The sequence below is a fragment of the Rhagoletis zephyria genome, unplaced genomic scaffold (genome assembly GCF_001687245.7).
Source record: "Rhagoletis zephyria isolate East Lansing unplaced genomic scaffold, Rhagoletis_zephyria_1.1 Rzeph_scaffold_00382, whole genome shotgun sequence".
NCBI classification, from domain to species: Eukaryota; Metazoa; Arthropoda; class Insecta; order Diptera; family Tephritidae; genus Rhagoletis; species Rhagoletis zephyria.
Genome location: NW_016157466.1, coordinates 183717 through 200348, shown reverse-complemented (window position 1 = coordinate 200348; position 16632 = coordinate 183717). Strand labels below are relative to the sequence as shown.

Genomic DNA, 16632 nt, shown 5'->3' with positions numbered 1-16632 from the left:
CTTGGGGCAAAGTTTTCAATTAATTTTGTGAACTTGCTGTAGACTTGAATCAGCTAACCGTGAATAACCCCAAAATACTCGGAGTAACCTTCGACAGTCTACTCTCCTTCTCTTCCCACGCAACCGCTATTGTCAACAAAGTACAGAGCCGCAACAAGGTCCTCAAGTCGCTACCCGGCAGTACTTGGGGCAAAGACAAAGAAACGTTGCTGGCAACATACAAGGCAATAGGCCGAGCAGTTTTAAATTACGCAGCACCAGTGTGGCCCCCGGGGACTAGTAGGGCGCAGTTGATGCCTTCTGATGTCACCAGAATACCACCTGCACGACGAGGCAAAAATGCTCCCTATTAAGGAGCATAGCACAATGCTCTGCAAGCAGTTTCTGGTTCGGAGCCACAGTCGTGGTGACCCAAATAGACAACTGCTTGCAGAAGAGCTCTCACCAAGGCACGTCAGGAGGCATCTCTACGAACTTAAGGACGAAGTCCAGAGGTTCATTAAGCAACCTCTGGACCCGTCAGCATATCGACAGGCCCTGAACGGCATTCACCGGGAGTCAGTCTCGAGTTATGTAGACTCCAGACATGTGAATGCCGTTCTAGGCACACAGCCACCGGATATCGACGAGACGGAGCTTCATCTGCCTCGGGAGACTAGAACTACAATAGCCCAACTTCGCTCTGGCTACTGCAGCAGGTTAAACTCGTACCTGAGCAGAGTAAACGCAGATGTGCCAAATGAGTGTCCGGCATGCGGAGAGACACCCCACGACTCGAAACATCTCTTCGTATGCCCGGAAAACCCGACAACACTAACGCCTTTGTCCTTGTGGACCGACCCCATTGAGGCTGCACTCTTCCTGGGGCTTCCGTTAGTGGAACTTGACGACAGTGACTGAGATATTAACCGATCTGGGTGGGGTTGTTGTAGCCACTACAACAACAATAACAAACAAACAAATTTTAGGAGCAAATAAATAGTTGTCCGGAAATGCACGGTGAATCCGCCTTAAGTAATTTATGCTGTAATATGATCATAGTTGAAATTATAATAGGGTAAATTACGATGTTTTTGTTCATTGGAAAAAATTTTTATTTTTGAACTATAAATATTCAAATTTAACCTTCAGAAGACACACTGGGGTGTAAGACACCCCAGTGCAAAGCCTATTTTTGATAAACTTTTTCGTTATGTCAATAAAAGCTAACCATGCAATTATATGATCTTGTACCTTTGAAAAATTCAATAAGACATTTCATTTTAAATTTATTTTATCTAAATATTTCCAGCGTAATATATGCAAAAAAAGCTTAAGCTGTGTGTTTTAAAAGCAACATTTCAATTGGGGTGCAATTTACCCCAGTGTGTCGTTCACGTCAAATAAAAAAGGTGTGTCCTCCGAAGGTTAATGTACATATCGCTCATATACTTCAATACTGTCATAACTCAAGAAACCAAAAAATCGAGTAAAACAACTATAAAGTTCTGAATGTAGATATAATTTCATAGTAAATATTAATACATATTTTGATCTAGTGAGCTATCAGCAATTGGTATAGCTATGACATTTTTACACAACATATAAGATAGTATAGCAATGAACAAAGAAACTGCTGGTTGGCCCTGTGTTCAATATGCGCATCACTATTACGGCGCCTAAAAACGTGCAGCCCACTAATGGTGCCAACAATAGAGGTAACCGTCGTCCCTAAATTGGAGCGCTAAGCGTAGCGTTTGCCATTATCAACGAGTGTCAGCGCGCGCTATCCCCAAATCAACGCTGCGTAATTTTTGACGTTTTCTCATTTCCTCTCGTTTCCTCTTCTGCATCCAACTTCAACATGTAACGCCCTGTCAAAAATGAAAATTCCATTTGCTCAGCTCTAGCGCCGCATTATTGTGGGATGATAAATACAAATTGTACGGGCATGACGATTTTTGACAGTTGTTTGACATTTGACGCGCCAATTTAGGGACGGCAGTAAGACCGCACCAAGCGCCACGACACGACACACAAAGGGACGTCCCAGTACTAAGGGCGGCCAAAAATAGAAGGAATAGAGCTAGAGTAATACAATTTTGCACACGTCATTTTTTTATATACTGAAGACCGAAAATTTACAAAATCGCACAACGGACACGCCCACCTACCATATACAAAATACGAAAAACAAATTATGACACCAAAACACATTTTTAAAAGACTTACATACTAAGGTTGTTCACACTTGTCTGGTTATCAGGTTATCTGGCAAAAAATTGTTATGCTGTTGCGTATTTTATTTGTTGTAAACCGAATAAAAGTATAACCACATTCTCAGAAAACCTGATAAGCACTCAAGTGTGAACAACTTTGGGTACTTCACGTTCCATTTAAAATTAGCATTGCATTCGAAAAGAATAAATCTGTTCATGCCTTTTGTTTACTATATGTACATTTTCTTTTAAAATAAAATAAGTTAGAAGAGAACTCAGGCACATTTAAAATCTATTAACACACCGTTATTTCATTAATTGCATAATACATAAACTAAATTAAATTCTTATCACTACTCACCAATTTCCTTTATTTTAATGTTCTTCTTGAGCTTTGCACCACGATTATGTTTATTAAGACAAAAGGAAACGCAACAAAGTCTAAGCAGTAGCAGTTATAGCTGCTATTTCGGAGATCACCACATCTCCTCATCAGACTTATTTTTCTAGACTTCAGCAGGGATCGAACCCGAATAATCGATGTGAAAAGTCAGAAGCGCTAACCTCTGAGCTATGCACACCCCGTAAACCTTTCTTACTAATATCAAGTGCAGCTGATTTGTCGCTATTTAAACTTAATTCGCTTTATTGTATAGTTAAGTGGTGATACGGGTTCGATCCCTGTTGAAGTGATTCCGATATAGCAGCTATAACTTCTACCGCTTAAACTTTGTTGCCTTTTCTATTTTTACTACTAAACGTAATCGTGTTACAAAGCTCAATAACAATATTAAATTAAAATGTTAATAAGCTACAATAACATTGACAAATACATAGTTTAGGATGAGCCTGCCTGGAACTATACAATAAAGCAAATTAATGTATAGAATTGACAATAAAAACCGCCCTGTCAAGTTGAAATAGCGGAAAATTAGCTGCACTTGATAGTAGTAGGTTGAATAAGAAATGAATTACCAACAAGAGTTTACGGGGTGTACATAGCTCAGTGGTTAGCGCTTCTGACTTTGCACATCGATGATGCGGGTTCGATCTCTGCTGAAGTATAGAAGCAGAAGTCTGATGAGGAGATGTGGTGATCTCCGAAATAGCAGCTATAACTGCTACCGCTTAGACTTTGTTTCTTTTTCCATTTTTCCTAATAAACATAATCATGGTACAAAGCATGGTACAGCTGTGTTGGGCAAATTTCAATTGTAAGGGCAATTAACAATTACATAACAATTAATTAATTGCTATTTGCTACCACAACAATTATCAGTTGGTTAACTGTAATTGTGGAGAGTAACAATTAATTGTTAATTGTAGTGGACAAGTTAACAACTTTTTAATTAATTCAAATATGTTTTTATTAAAAAACATTTACCGGTTGCAATTGCGACCTGTAAGTTTAAATTTGTATGCAACAGGACGAAACAGTGAAGATTTTAATATCTAGTGATTTTTCAAATATTTAATATTATTTTTAAGTGGACTCCTATACTCCATGATTTAGTTTTATAAACTGTTATTTTTTGTTTAATGTAAATAAAAAAAATTAGATACAACGAGGCCAAAACGAAGTCTGGAGGAAACCGGTAACGGTTACTATTTTACTAATCGAGAACTAATGGAAGAACAAATAAAACGAAATGAATTTCTTGAGTATGGTGAACACAATGGACATTTATACGGCTTGCATTTGGACTCTGTGAAGGAAGTAATAAGAAGTGGTAAGCCACTTGGTCTACTTTATCAGTACTTAGCTAACCAATATTTCCTTTCTCAGGACGCATGTGTATTTTAGACTGTGCTCCGAGCACTTTGAAATTCTTGCATAACAGTCAAGAATTAATGCCGTTCGTTATTTTTATCGCGGCACCAGGAATGGAACAACTTCGACACATATATTCAGAGAGACGTGCCACAGGTTCTACTAAAAATTTAATGGTAAGCTTCAAAAAATTATTTTAGTCCAGTAAATAAAAATTAAAAATGCCGAACTTCCAATAATTATTGGAAAGGTAGATTCTTATATGCATCTTCTTTTGTACTTTTAAGCAATACACTCAGTGGTTGCTTGGGAAATTGCCTACAAAAAATATTAATTCACAGTTTTTCGTAAGAGTAACACACCCCTATTCTGCATTTCCTTTGTATTCGGATTTTGCTACGAACCGTAGAAATAGTATGCTGCAATCCGAATCGTATTTTCGAACTTTCGAAATTCGTAACAATGGCATGCCTAAAAACGAACGAGTAAGCCGTTTTGCGTAATTTTGTACGAAAACAATTCTGTGTCGTAGGAGAAATAAAAGATGTAAATCGATGTGTGTTTGCAAGAAATATCGGTGGGGTTCATTTAAACAGATAAATTTGCCTTTGGCTTTGCCGTATATTTTTATCCACTGCTCTATATAAACGAGCAAACAAGAATCTTTGTTGCCTCTTACCGATAAACTTGGGTCCGGTTTAGTTATTTGTACAATGATTTTCGGTTGTTGTGTCAAAACGCATAACTTGATTCCAAAAACTTTAACATACACGTGTCATCAAAGGATTCACATTTTATTAGGATAAATGTTTCAAATTTACTACCACTAGCTTATTAATAAACTCGGTTTGCACTATGCACTTTTTTGTAAATTTCGACGTGGGTTCTGCGCAAAAATACTGTGGACTGGACGGCGTAGCCGAAGTGATATGTACAATAAATGTCGTATATCTTTGACATACAGAAGCCCCTCTTCCCCGCAACACAGAAGGGAGAATTCTACTTAGTAAGGGTTATAATCCCTAAGCGCGGCCGAAGGCAGAAGCAGGTGCAACAGGTGGTGGACCTAACAAAGTGCATGTTTTCAATGGCTTGGAAGAAGCTGTTAATGCATTAACTGGATTTAGAACCAGCGCTTCAGGCATAGGAGGAGTTCTGGCTTGTGGTTCAACAATTCAACCATAAGCTGACATACATAGATGAGCCCATGGTTACTATGCCCGACAGCTCCGCATACCTTTGTGAATCCATTGCCATAGCGCCCTCATACTCTGCTGCTATAATTGCAAATGCATCAGAATCCATCATTTTCCTCAAAATATGTAAAATTAACCAATTTTTCAATAAACAAACACATGATGAGTTTTTTTTTAATTGCTTTCCACTTTGTTTTCCTTCATTCAGCTATCTTCGAAAAACAACTGATAGTTGGCAATGCTGCTCATGTTTCCGCAAGGGTTGCAGCATGTGGATTTTTCGTGTTTCGTAGCATAGCTACGCATTACGAATTACGAAAATTCGGGTTCTAGAATAAGGGGGACAGTTTTCTTGGAATTCCTTTAAAAATTTTGTGTGCCTACGGTGCCAAACGATTCGCTCTTAATTGAAATGAAATTCAGCGAATAAGGACTTTTAGAAAACAAAATTTGCATAACAAAAATATCAGCAGAAAAATACGTGAAAAAATTGAAGATTTTGGTAAATAAGTGGGTAAAGCGGTATAGTGTAGCTAAAAATTAGCCGACTTCTCTGGGAGAGGCAGAAGGTAATAATTACTTTGTGGGGAGCCGACTTATCAGCGCGTAAAGCTGAAACAGTTTTGAAGAAGTGTATCGTTGACGTATCTAAGTATATGAGTCGAGGATATGTTCGCCCAGTTGGCGCCAAATTTCGCACAATTTGAGGGAACTGGTTTTATGACTGTCGCATTTGTCTTATACTACGTTCAAATTGACGAGCTAAACATGTTAAATGGGCTTGAACCAGTTCAATGAACAAAACATGTTCATAAACAAGTTAAATCGCATGCAATTGTTGTTGGAAATCATTTAATTCATTTGAAAATCAATTCAGCACAGAGTTGTATCAGAAAGCTTTCTGCTCCGGCCAATCAGAAAGACCCAAAAGCTTTCATTTGACACGGCAACGTTAAAAAAAATTTATATTATGAAAAAAATAAAAATTAAAAATTATCAAAAAATATCAAAAAATATCAAAATTGTGTGCATGTCTGCCCGCCAAAAAAGAGGCCCAGGCGCTAATTAGGTATTTTCCATGAGGTCTCATCGTACGCAGAGATAATTAGTGCTTACAAGATAAACATTTTTAAGTCTCTAAGTTATCCGTATATGTTAATATCATGAAGCAGACATTCGTACAAAACAAATTGAAATATAAAAAATTTATTTTGAATATTTTTTTCGAATTGCTATTGGTAATCAAACAACCGTCAAAGTTAACTCCAAATGTTCAATGTGGAAGATTGTGTTTTCCAAAAAGCTCTTTTTCATTTAACAAGTTAAATGGGGCCAATTTGAACGTAATATTAAGAGTGAAAATATGAAAATAGAGCATTACAGTTCATATTTTGAATTGGCTTTGACAGTTGTCAAAATAATAAAAAATTTTTTGGCATAAACCCTCAGGACAGATATTTAGACAATACAAAAGCTATCGCGACAAATTGGGCTGAAATTAGTGACTATAAATTTTATCGAAAACATTGCATACGAAAAAGATTTAAGTCTATCCCCCTTATTCTATAACTCGAATTTTCGTTATTCGTAGCTACGCTACGAAAAACGAAAAATCCACATGCTGCAACCCTTGCGGAAACATGTGCAGCATTGCCAGCTATCAGTTGTTTTTCGAAGAAAGCTGAATGAAGGAAAATAAAGTGGAAAAGAAATAAAAAAAAACTCATCGTGTGTTTGTTTATTGTAAAATTAATTAATTTTACATATTTTGAGGAAAATTAGGGGTTCTGATGCATCTGCAATTATAGCAGCAGAGTAAGAGGGCGCTATGGCAATGGATTCACAAAGGTATGTGGAGCTGTCGGGCATAGTAACCATGGTCTCATCTATGTCAGCTTATGGTTGAATTGTTGAACCACAAGCCAGAACTCCTCCTATGCCTGAAGCGCTGGTTCTCAATCCAGTTAATGCATTAACAGCTTCTCCCAAGCCATTGAAAACATGCACTTTGTTAGGTCAACCACCTGTTGCGCCTGCTTCTGCCTTCGGCCGCGCTTAGGGATTATAACCCTTACTAAGTAGAATTCTCCTTTCTGTGTTGGGGGGAAGAGGGGCCTCTGCATGTCAAAGGTATACGACATTTATTGTGCATATCACTTCGACTACGCCGTCCACAGTATTTTTGCGCAGAACCCACGTCGAAATTTGCAAAAAAGTGCATAGTGCAAACCGAGTTTATTAATACGCTAGTGGTAGGAAATTTGAAACATTTATCTTAAATAAAATGTGGATCCTTTGATTACATGTGTATGTTAAAGTTTTTGGATTCGAGTTATGCGTTTGGACACAACAACCGAAAATCATTGTACAAATAACTAAACCGGACCCAAGTTTCTCAATAAGGGGCAACAAAGATTTTGTTTTGCTCGTTTATATAAAGCAGTGGATAAAAATCTACGTATATGCGAAAGGCAAATTTATATGTTTAAATAAACACCACCAATATTTCTTGTAAACACACATCGATTTACATCTTTTATTTCGCCTCCGACACAGAATTGTTTTCGTACAAAATTACGCAAAAAAGCTTACTCGTTCGTTTTTAGGCATGCCATTGTTACGAATTTCGAAAGTTCGAAAATACGATTCGGATTGCAGCATACTATTTCTACGATTCGTAGCAAAATCCGAAAACGAAAGAGTTGCAGAGTAGGGGTGTATAAAATGAATTCAGACTGTACAAATTTAACGCGCATCTGTCCCTTACAAAAAGTCACGATAGAGTCCCTTGTGGTCGATTTGACGCAATATAAAAAACTCGATTCGAAAGTAAAAAAGTATAATTTTTATTAAAAAAAGATCAAATGAATGTCACAACATTAAAATAAAAAAATGAGGTTGGTAGCATTCTACTCCATGCAGATTAGTATTTCTTGTTTTCGTGAAAATTTGGCATTTTCCACGCTTTTTTGACAGTTCATGATGCACCAGGTGATTTCTAGGCTCGCAGCTGTTTGCAAAGCCGGTGGTTAATCCGCCGCTTTTTGGCAAACCTTCACGCTATTCGATTTGGGTTAAAATAAGTACATAAGCAAGATCAATTAGAAATATTTAAGTGGCAATAAAAAATTGTACTGCTATGTATATTTCTAGTATGATTTGAAATCTATGTGTACAGCATATGCACTGAGCGCTGAAATATATAGAATGTTAGAGACTGCAACTGATCATATTTTTATTTGTGTTTGCTCGAATAGGTACCCCATTTCCCCCTTTATAACCTATACGCATTTCGTTACATTGTAGAAATATATAATTTTGCTTCCTCTTTTCATATCTAAGATTGTAGTTGAGCTTGTAACAGCATACAAATTGTTTTCGAAAGTATTTTTGGGGAAACTACTTTAGAGACAGTCCTTGGCCAGATATAAATCTATGTCGTTCCGTAGACCCTGGGTGTCGTGGCATAAGTTTCTCTTCCTGCTGTGGAGTTTCGAAAATCGCTACCTTAAATTTTCATCGCCAAAATTCTCTAGGTGAAAAGCAGAAAACAAAATGTGCAATCAGCCAAATCTGGCAGTATTAGGTGCGGTGCATGTAACTACAACATGATACTCTTGTGGAGATTTTTGGCGACCATAATCAATCAAAAATAACGTAATTTTCACTTGGTTGAAATAGAGTCCGACCGATTAATGGCATTGGCATCGCCATCGGCTAGTATCGGCCAAAATGATCGGCATCGGCCGTGTTTGGCGGATTCTTAGCCGATTCTTTTTACTTTTTCCGCATTTAATTCCATCTTATTTATTTTAAAATTTTTCAATTCCTTTAAAGTTTAAATTATCAATGCATCTGAGCCCCCTGTCATAAATGTGTTCTCATGTTTCGTTTTTATGAATGTAAATAGGTAAGACACATTTTAGCAAGTTTTAGCTATTTTTCTTTGTTTAAAATGTATTTTTTATTTTTTATGAAATTACAGCTTACCATCTAAACACAACCGTGTAAATCAAAATTTCAAACTTTGTAGAACATCGAATTTAACCAATGTTCATCAAAATTTGAAATTTGGATTTTTTAGAATTGGTTCCCCTAGTAAAATGCGACTAATTAAACTTGTAAGAAGTAAGCAATTATTTATTTAGTCAGTAAACTGTGTCAGGATAAGACTTCGTGATTTGTTTTCTTACGTTTTCAGTTTTATACTTTTGAATGTAAACAAAATTTCTATCAGCTGTTCGTCTAACTTGCAAGTTTCTGCAAATTTTCTGTTCGCGTACTATTTTGGATATTTTTCTCTTGTGAGAGAACAGATGACATTTCGCTGGAATTTTGCTGTTGTGCATTTTTACCGGAGATTTTAAATGAACGTACCTATTGACTAACCAATTTAACAGAACTTTTACGTACGGATTTACCTGACGTAAAACCAGAGTTTGAAAATTTGGCCAAAGAATCCTTTGAATTTTCTTTAATGTCTATCTTAAGTACGTTAGAATAATAATAAAATTAATGTTTTTCATTTCTAATAATAATTTTATTTAAAAATAAAATGTTTTTTTTTTTTTTTGTGGCTCCTTGTAGCAGTTAGAATTTACATGTGCCTCTTTTCGGCCTCGGCCGTGAGCAACACTGATATATTGGATCTACTTATGCGTTATTTGTACATATCATGCGTGTGCAATTGTGATGCAATTTTTTAATCACCGAACACTGTTTTCAACAGAACTGATAAGTGATCAAATGCAGAAAATGCAATATGGTGCTTCGCCGCAAACGCACATAGCTTTGTCTCTTAGCTACCGAACTATTAGTGAACTGCGAAATTTGCAGCTGATGATTAGTTATCATGAATTGACTTATATTTTTGCACATGATTTTGCGTTTTTGCAATTAAGATTTCTTAGGAAGAAGGCTTACTGCACATATTGTGCAATATGCTTGAGTTTGATTGGAGGTGCATGCTGACGGAACATATTCTTCGCGTAACTATACTTTAAATTCCATACAGTTTTCCCACGAATGTATGTCGGCCGCTGTGGTGTAGTGGTAAGCAGTGCGCGCCTCGACTCCACAACGCCTGGGTTCAAATCCTGGTCAAAGCAACATCGCAAAAATATAGAAAAAAAGGTTTTTTTTACGGCAGTCGTCCCTAGGCAGGCAATGGCAAACCTCCGAGTGTATCTCTGCCATGAAAAACAGCTTCTCATAAAAATACAATCGCCGTTCGGGGTCGGCGTAAAACTGTTGGTCTCTCCGCTTTGTGTGACAACATCAAGGCGCACGCCATAAATCGGAGGAGAAGCTCGGCCAAACACTAACATATGTGTAAGCGCCAATCTATTATTATTATTATAATATTTTTGGGTACGGCGTATTTGGTTTTCCCCGTTTTCACGACCATTATTCCCGCCATCCCTTTTTTGTTCAAAATTCCCGCAAAACGGGAAAATTTCGCTCTTCTGGCAACGTTGTTTGCAGCCAAAAGCGACTTCCATTATTATTCGTACGTTGCTTACATATTGAAAAATAAAAATCGAAAGATCATCCCTTTTGCAGCGAAGATATACCTAGCGAAATGCTATCAAACAAAAAAAAATTATAAAAATTTATGTTTTCCTTGCTTTTTAAACTTCAAAAACGTACGAACATACGGTTCGCGACCGTTGGAAATGCGCATATACTTTATTTATGACGTCCTGCTTTCCTTAAGTATGCACTGCATTAATGTTATTTGTTCCAACTCCTGTGCCTACAGCTGAACGATCATTTTCGAAACTAAAATGAATAAAAACCTATTTGNTTGGGTACGGCGTATTTGGTTTTCCCCGTTTTCACGACCATTATTCCCGCCATCCCTTTTTTGTTCAAAATTCCCGCAAAACGGGAAAATTTCGCTCTTCTGGCAACGTTGTTTGCAGCCAAAAGCGACTTCCATTATTATTCGTACGTTGCTTACATATTGAAAAATAAAAATCGAAAGATCATCCCTTTTGCAGCGAAGATATACCTAGCGAAATGCTATCAAACAAAAAAAAATTATAAAAATTTATGTTTTCCTTGCTTTTTAAACTTCAAAAACGTACGAACATACGGTTCGCGACCGTTGGAAATGCGCATATACTTTATTTATGACGTCCTGCTTTCCTTAAGTATGCACTGCATTAATGTTATTTGTTCCAACTCCTGTGCCTACAGCTGAACGATCATTTTCGAAACTAAAATGAATAAAAACCTATTTGAGAAACTCTATGGGGCAAAACAGGCTACGTAACTTTGCTATTCTGTCTATTGAAAATTCTGTGGCTCTATCTTTAAACTTTGATGATGTTATAGACTGTTGCGGAAGAGAAAGCTCGGAGAAAAGAAATTGTATTAATAAATATCTTACGAAAATTAAATTGTTATTTCATTATAAATTTGTATGTATATACCCATGTTCTTTGAAATAAAATTTAGTAGATATTTAAGTAAAATGCACACATTATTGTTATTGTGTTGGGTAACTACTTAAGTGGTTGATTAAAATTCAGTTACAAAGTGACGATTTTTACTGGGAGGGCCCCATCCAAAGAATTTTCCACGGGCCTCAGATGATATAGTTACGCCACTTATTAATGACAAGACAATATCTTGTAGTTGTAGCGTTAAGGTTTTCTTTAGTAGTTCAGGTTTTTACCTTACGGCTAGCTTTATTGGCCAAAATTATACTGCTGCTTTTGTACGTTTATAGCGTCACATTCAAATTACGAATCTCAATACAATAAAGAAAATGAATAGAGAAAACGAACAATATTGCCAACTTAAATCTAGATATGAAGTTGCCATCTCGCATAAAACGTAAAACGCAAGGGTAGATCCCTACATCACTCCCCTTCCAAAAGCATTGACGGGGATTCAAAATTGGAGTCCAAATCAAATTATCGAGATCTCTTCTGTTGGAAAATAAGCCGGTTTTAATATGTTTACCGAAACGATGACTGGTCTAGATCCTACTAGGATTGTGTATGTCTTTGGGTATCTGTTCACGACCAGATATGGACCATCGTACGGTGCCTTCAGTGGCGATCGGATTGTGTCATCTCGAAGGAAAACGTGACTACAGAAACGCGATGTTCTCGTTGGTTTAATTGGTTCAAAATGTTGCCATAATCCTTGCATAAACGTGTGTACATCTGCGGATGAGTCATTAGCGTCGTCGAGCGTCGAACTGGCCAAACGTGTCGTTTGTCCGTAAAGCATTTCTGCTACCGATGCTCCCAGATCATCCTTTACTGCTGTTCGTAGACCAAGGAGTACTATGGGTAAAACGTCAACTCAATTGGAGTTAGCCTCGTTGCATTTCGAAGCGGCCTTTAAGACCCGATGCCATCGCTCAACCAATCCGTTCGCCTGGGGATGGTAGCTCGTTGTATGTATGTGCTTAGCCCCCAGGAGCTTAGCTAGTTGCTGAAAAAGGCTGCTCTAGAATTGGCGTCCTTGGTCAGTTGTGATAAACTTCGGAACACCGAATCTGCTTATCCACCCTTTAAGTAACTCCTTGGCCACGGTTTCTGCTGTCATATCAGTCAGGGGAATGGCTTCGATCCACCGCGAAAATCTATCGACGCATGTCAAACAGTAACTGTAGCCATTCGATGATGGAAAAGGCCCCACTATGTCGATATTTATATGCTCAAAAAGCGCCTACTAGGCACAGTGAATGTCTCCAACTCACACCTCGTGTGCCGCGAAATCTTGCACCGCTGACAAGCAGGGCAACTTCGTACACGCGCGCGTATATCTGAGCTCATGACTTTCCAGACGAAGTCCTTAGATATGATTTTTACAGTTGACCTTGCCCCGGGGTGCGCTAAGCGATGCACCGCGTTGAAAACTACTTGCCGCAGCGGTGTCAAGAGTGTCCGTGCAACTCACAAGCGAAATCCTGGATGTCACGAACGGGATAGCTGTCTGCGATAGTCTTGGCATTTAAGAGTCTTTAATCCCCGCAGGGACGCCAGGAACCATTCGGCTTCTTAACCATATGTAAAGGACTGGCCCACTGTCCTTTCGACCTTTGAAATATTCCACGCTCCAGAAGGTATTCAAACTCCTTCTTCGCAATCTAGCTTTTCGGGTGAGAGCCGTCGTAGCTTCTGCGCGATAGGTGCTCCTTTCGTTTCTATATAGTGCTGAGTTGATGTTGCCTGCTTCACTAGCTTCTTTGAGTCGCCCGTCAAGTCGGCGTAGCGCACCAAAAGCCTGTGGAAATTATCTGCTCCCCTAAGTGAAGCAGTATTTTGTGGCAGTTTGGCCATCTGGCACACTTTATGCAATTTTGTTTTTTGATCAACAACGAGTTTGTTTTTAATCTCTACTAAAATGTCGAAATTATGCAAAAAATCAGTCCCTATAATAGGCTGTGCCACATCAGCCACAATGAATACCCAACCAAACTTTCTATTTAAACCCAGATCCAATGTCAGATATTTTCTTCCATACGTGTTAATTTGTGTATTGCTTGCTGCAATCAACTTTATCGGTGAAAGTTCTGCTATCTTATTAAATTTTTTAGGAATAACCGATATTTCAGCTCCCGTATCGATTAGGAAATTCAATGATGTCGTTTTATCGCGTATGTATAAGCGGCAAGAATTAATGTTCTCCGTTTTTGCCGCTTGAAACGGAGGGCTCACTAGTTTTCCGACCTAGGTGTGACATATACATAGGGGGCCCGACACTTAGTTGCTCGTTCACCAAATGTTTGATGAAACCAACAAATGTCACGCGGTGCATCCCTGCGCGCGTCGGGTACAGCCCTAGGATGAGCAATGCGGCGAAGGTTGTCATAATCGACACGATTAATTTGGTTGGTGCACTCAAGACGTTCGATTCTATTTACCAAATCTGATATAGTAGCATCAGCTGCGCCCACTGCTGCGTCGACTTCGCTTACCTGCTGTACCGGAGCGATGTTCATGATATCGTCCGCTTTCGTTGCTATTGAGTCGACGTCATCTTCCAACGTTGACAAAATTTGCTGAACATGTACTGGCAAGCGACGTAACCATAGCGTCTTAAGTATTTATTTGTCCAGACGGTGGCTTGCCAGCTTCTTCATTTCACGGAGCAGAGCTGTTGGTTTTTTATCGCTCAACTCAGAAGCCTCAAATAAGCGTTTAAGACGTGCCTCCTTCGATTCCCCGAAATCATTAATCAACCTCAATCTCTCCTTCAACGCCTCGTATTTTGCGGTAGCCGGAGGTGAGGAGATGATATCACGTTCGTGTGAGAGAATCGCCGAGTCCACCTCGGCAATGACCTTATAAAATTTAGTTGCATCCGTAGTAATACCAGCTCGTGCAAATCGCGCCTCCACTTGTGCGAACCAGAGGGATCGGGCTTCCAGAACGGTGGCGGTTTGACGGAGAGTCGTGCCAGTTGCGGCGAAACAATTGCGTCTTGGAAGTTATCCTCTTGTTCGTGTGGCATCTTGCGTTCTTTTACGGGATCACCAGTTGTAGCGTTAAGGTTTTCTTTAGTAGTTCAGGTTTTTACCTTACGGCTAGCTTTATTCACCAAAATGATACTGCTGCTTTTGTACGTTTATAGCGTCACATTCAAATTACGAATCTCAATACAATAAAGAAAATGAATAGATAAAACGAACAATATTGCCAACTTAAATCTAGATATGAGGTTGCCATCTCGCATAAAACGTTAAACGCAAGGGTAGATCCATACATACTTTTTATTCTCGCTCATTTCGGAAACCTCATAGCTGCCTGATGATTAGCAGAAGGCACTCTGTTGTAAAAAATAAAGTAGTTAACAATTAAAAATAAATTATCAACCCTAGATACTAGGACCACCACAGGTGTGTGAAGCGGTTTTCCACGTGTTATAAAATGAATGAATTATTTAAAGATGGATAGCATTCGAAATAAACCCAAAGGCTATACTTCTGAACTATATTTAGGAGGTTTGCCACTGGTTTAAAAAATCAAATTCAACTTAATTCATTATTTAATTGAAATATGTATCCCAATGCGAGACGAAGGATTTTAAGAAATATTTTAGTTTGAAAAACGATTTTCATATATACATATATAAAAGATATGCATCGGTCTTTCGAATTTCAAAAGCGAAATGTCAAATTAAGGATTTTTGCCTGTCTTAATGTAATTAGGCACACAATTTGCGTATAGCTCTGCCTAACATTTGCAATATTTTTGAGGTGTTTGGAAGGGGTTCGCCACATGTTTGAAAAGTTAAATTAATTTTTGGCGTTTTAACGCCGTGCGGGTTCACTAGTATAAAGGATAGGTTATCATTCTTATATTTAATTTATTATCTTATCAGTATTTACTACCAGCTCTTCTTCAATTGAAATGCAAAAATTTCAGGCAAAATTATTCCAATGCCTATTCATTTCAGAAAGTACGTACATATCGCACCTTTAACAATATAGAGATGCTACTCAAAATTTACGTTTTTGGAGATTTAATCATACAATTTATAAGCTTGATAAGGAGAATATGATCAGCTAAACAGATGACTAAATATCCCAAAAATGGTGAAGCTATGTGTCTTTCCATCTGTTTTTTGGAATAACAACTATGAATTGATTAAACTTTGATTGCGTTTTCCCCAAAAAATGTAAATTTAAAATAATTATGTCTGTGTTCATATGGAATAGCAGCTTATGTCTGGAGGCGTTAGTATTAAACGACAAGGACTTTTTTGATGAGACTTAATAAGAATATTGGCTTGCTAGTATCGGAACTATTTTTTGCACGTTTATTTGTCAAAAGTTCTTCAACGGCTCGGCGCCTGTGAGTTTTTCGCTATCGTATGCTGCGAATGCTGCATTATACTAAAGCCAGCCTTTCGACATATGCTACTATTCCATATGAACACAGATGTATATTAATAAACGGGCGATATAGCTTATAGTAGCGTGGGCCGAAAGACCGTTTTTTTTAGAATTTTGATTGGTAACACAATGGAATGACAATTTTCAAGTACCAAAAAAAATTTTACTTAGCTTATTTTGATTCTCTACAAAAAAGGTCCATCTACCAAACTATGTAGGACTAATACTTTCGAAGATACTTGCAATTTTATTTAAAAAAAATGTATTAATTCATGTGTTTATTAATTTTTATTTTTTGTGCACTTTAAACTTTTAAGGACTTGGGCGAGCATAAGATATTGACCAAAAAATTGTCATCTTTCACACAAATTGCACGAGATTCGGTGCTTATAAGCGGGAAGTTCTTGTATGAAAATACCGGTTATAAGCACTGACTGTTAGAAATTAATTTTCATTTTAAAATAGGAACAATTTTAAATATATTTTTAATATTTTTATTGAGCTTTGTACCACGATTGTTTATTGTCTGATGAGGAGATGTGGTGATCTCCGAAATAGTGCTATAACTTCTACCGCTTAGACTTTGTTGCTTTTTCAATTTTTCCT

The 16632-nt window shown here is 37.7% G+C and overlaps 1 protein-coding gene across 1 annotated transcript in view; it reads left to right on the top strand.

Moving 5' to 3' along the window:
- The first annotated feature begins 3752 nt into the window (after positions 1-3752).
- The window catches only part of LOC108359395 (MAGUK p55 subfamily member 6-like), a 165348-nt gene continuing 152468 nt past the window's right edge, over positions 3753-16632 (top strand). Inside the window, exons 1-2 of the mRNA XM_017611245.1 lie at positions 3753-3928; positions 3985-4145. Coding sequence (XP_017466734.1) covers positions 3826-3928; positions 3985-4145 — 264 coding nt within the window. The 5' untranslated portion in view covers positions 3753-3825. The remainder of the gene's footprint in view (positions 3929-3984; positions 4146-16632) is intronic.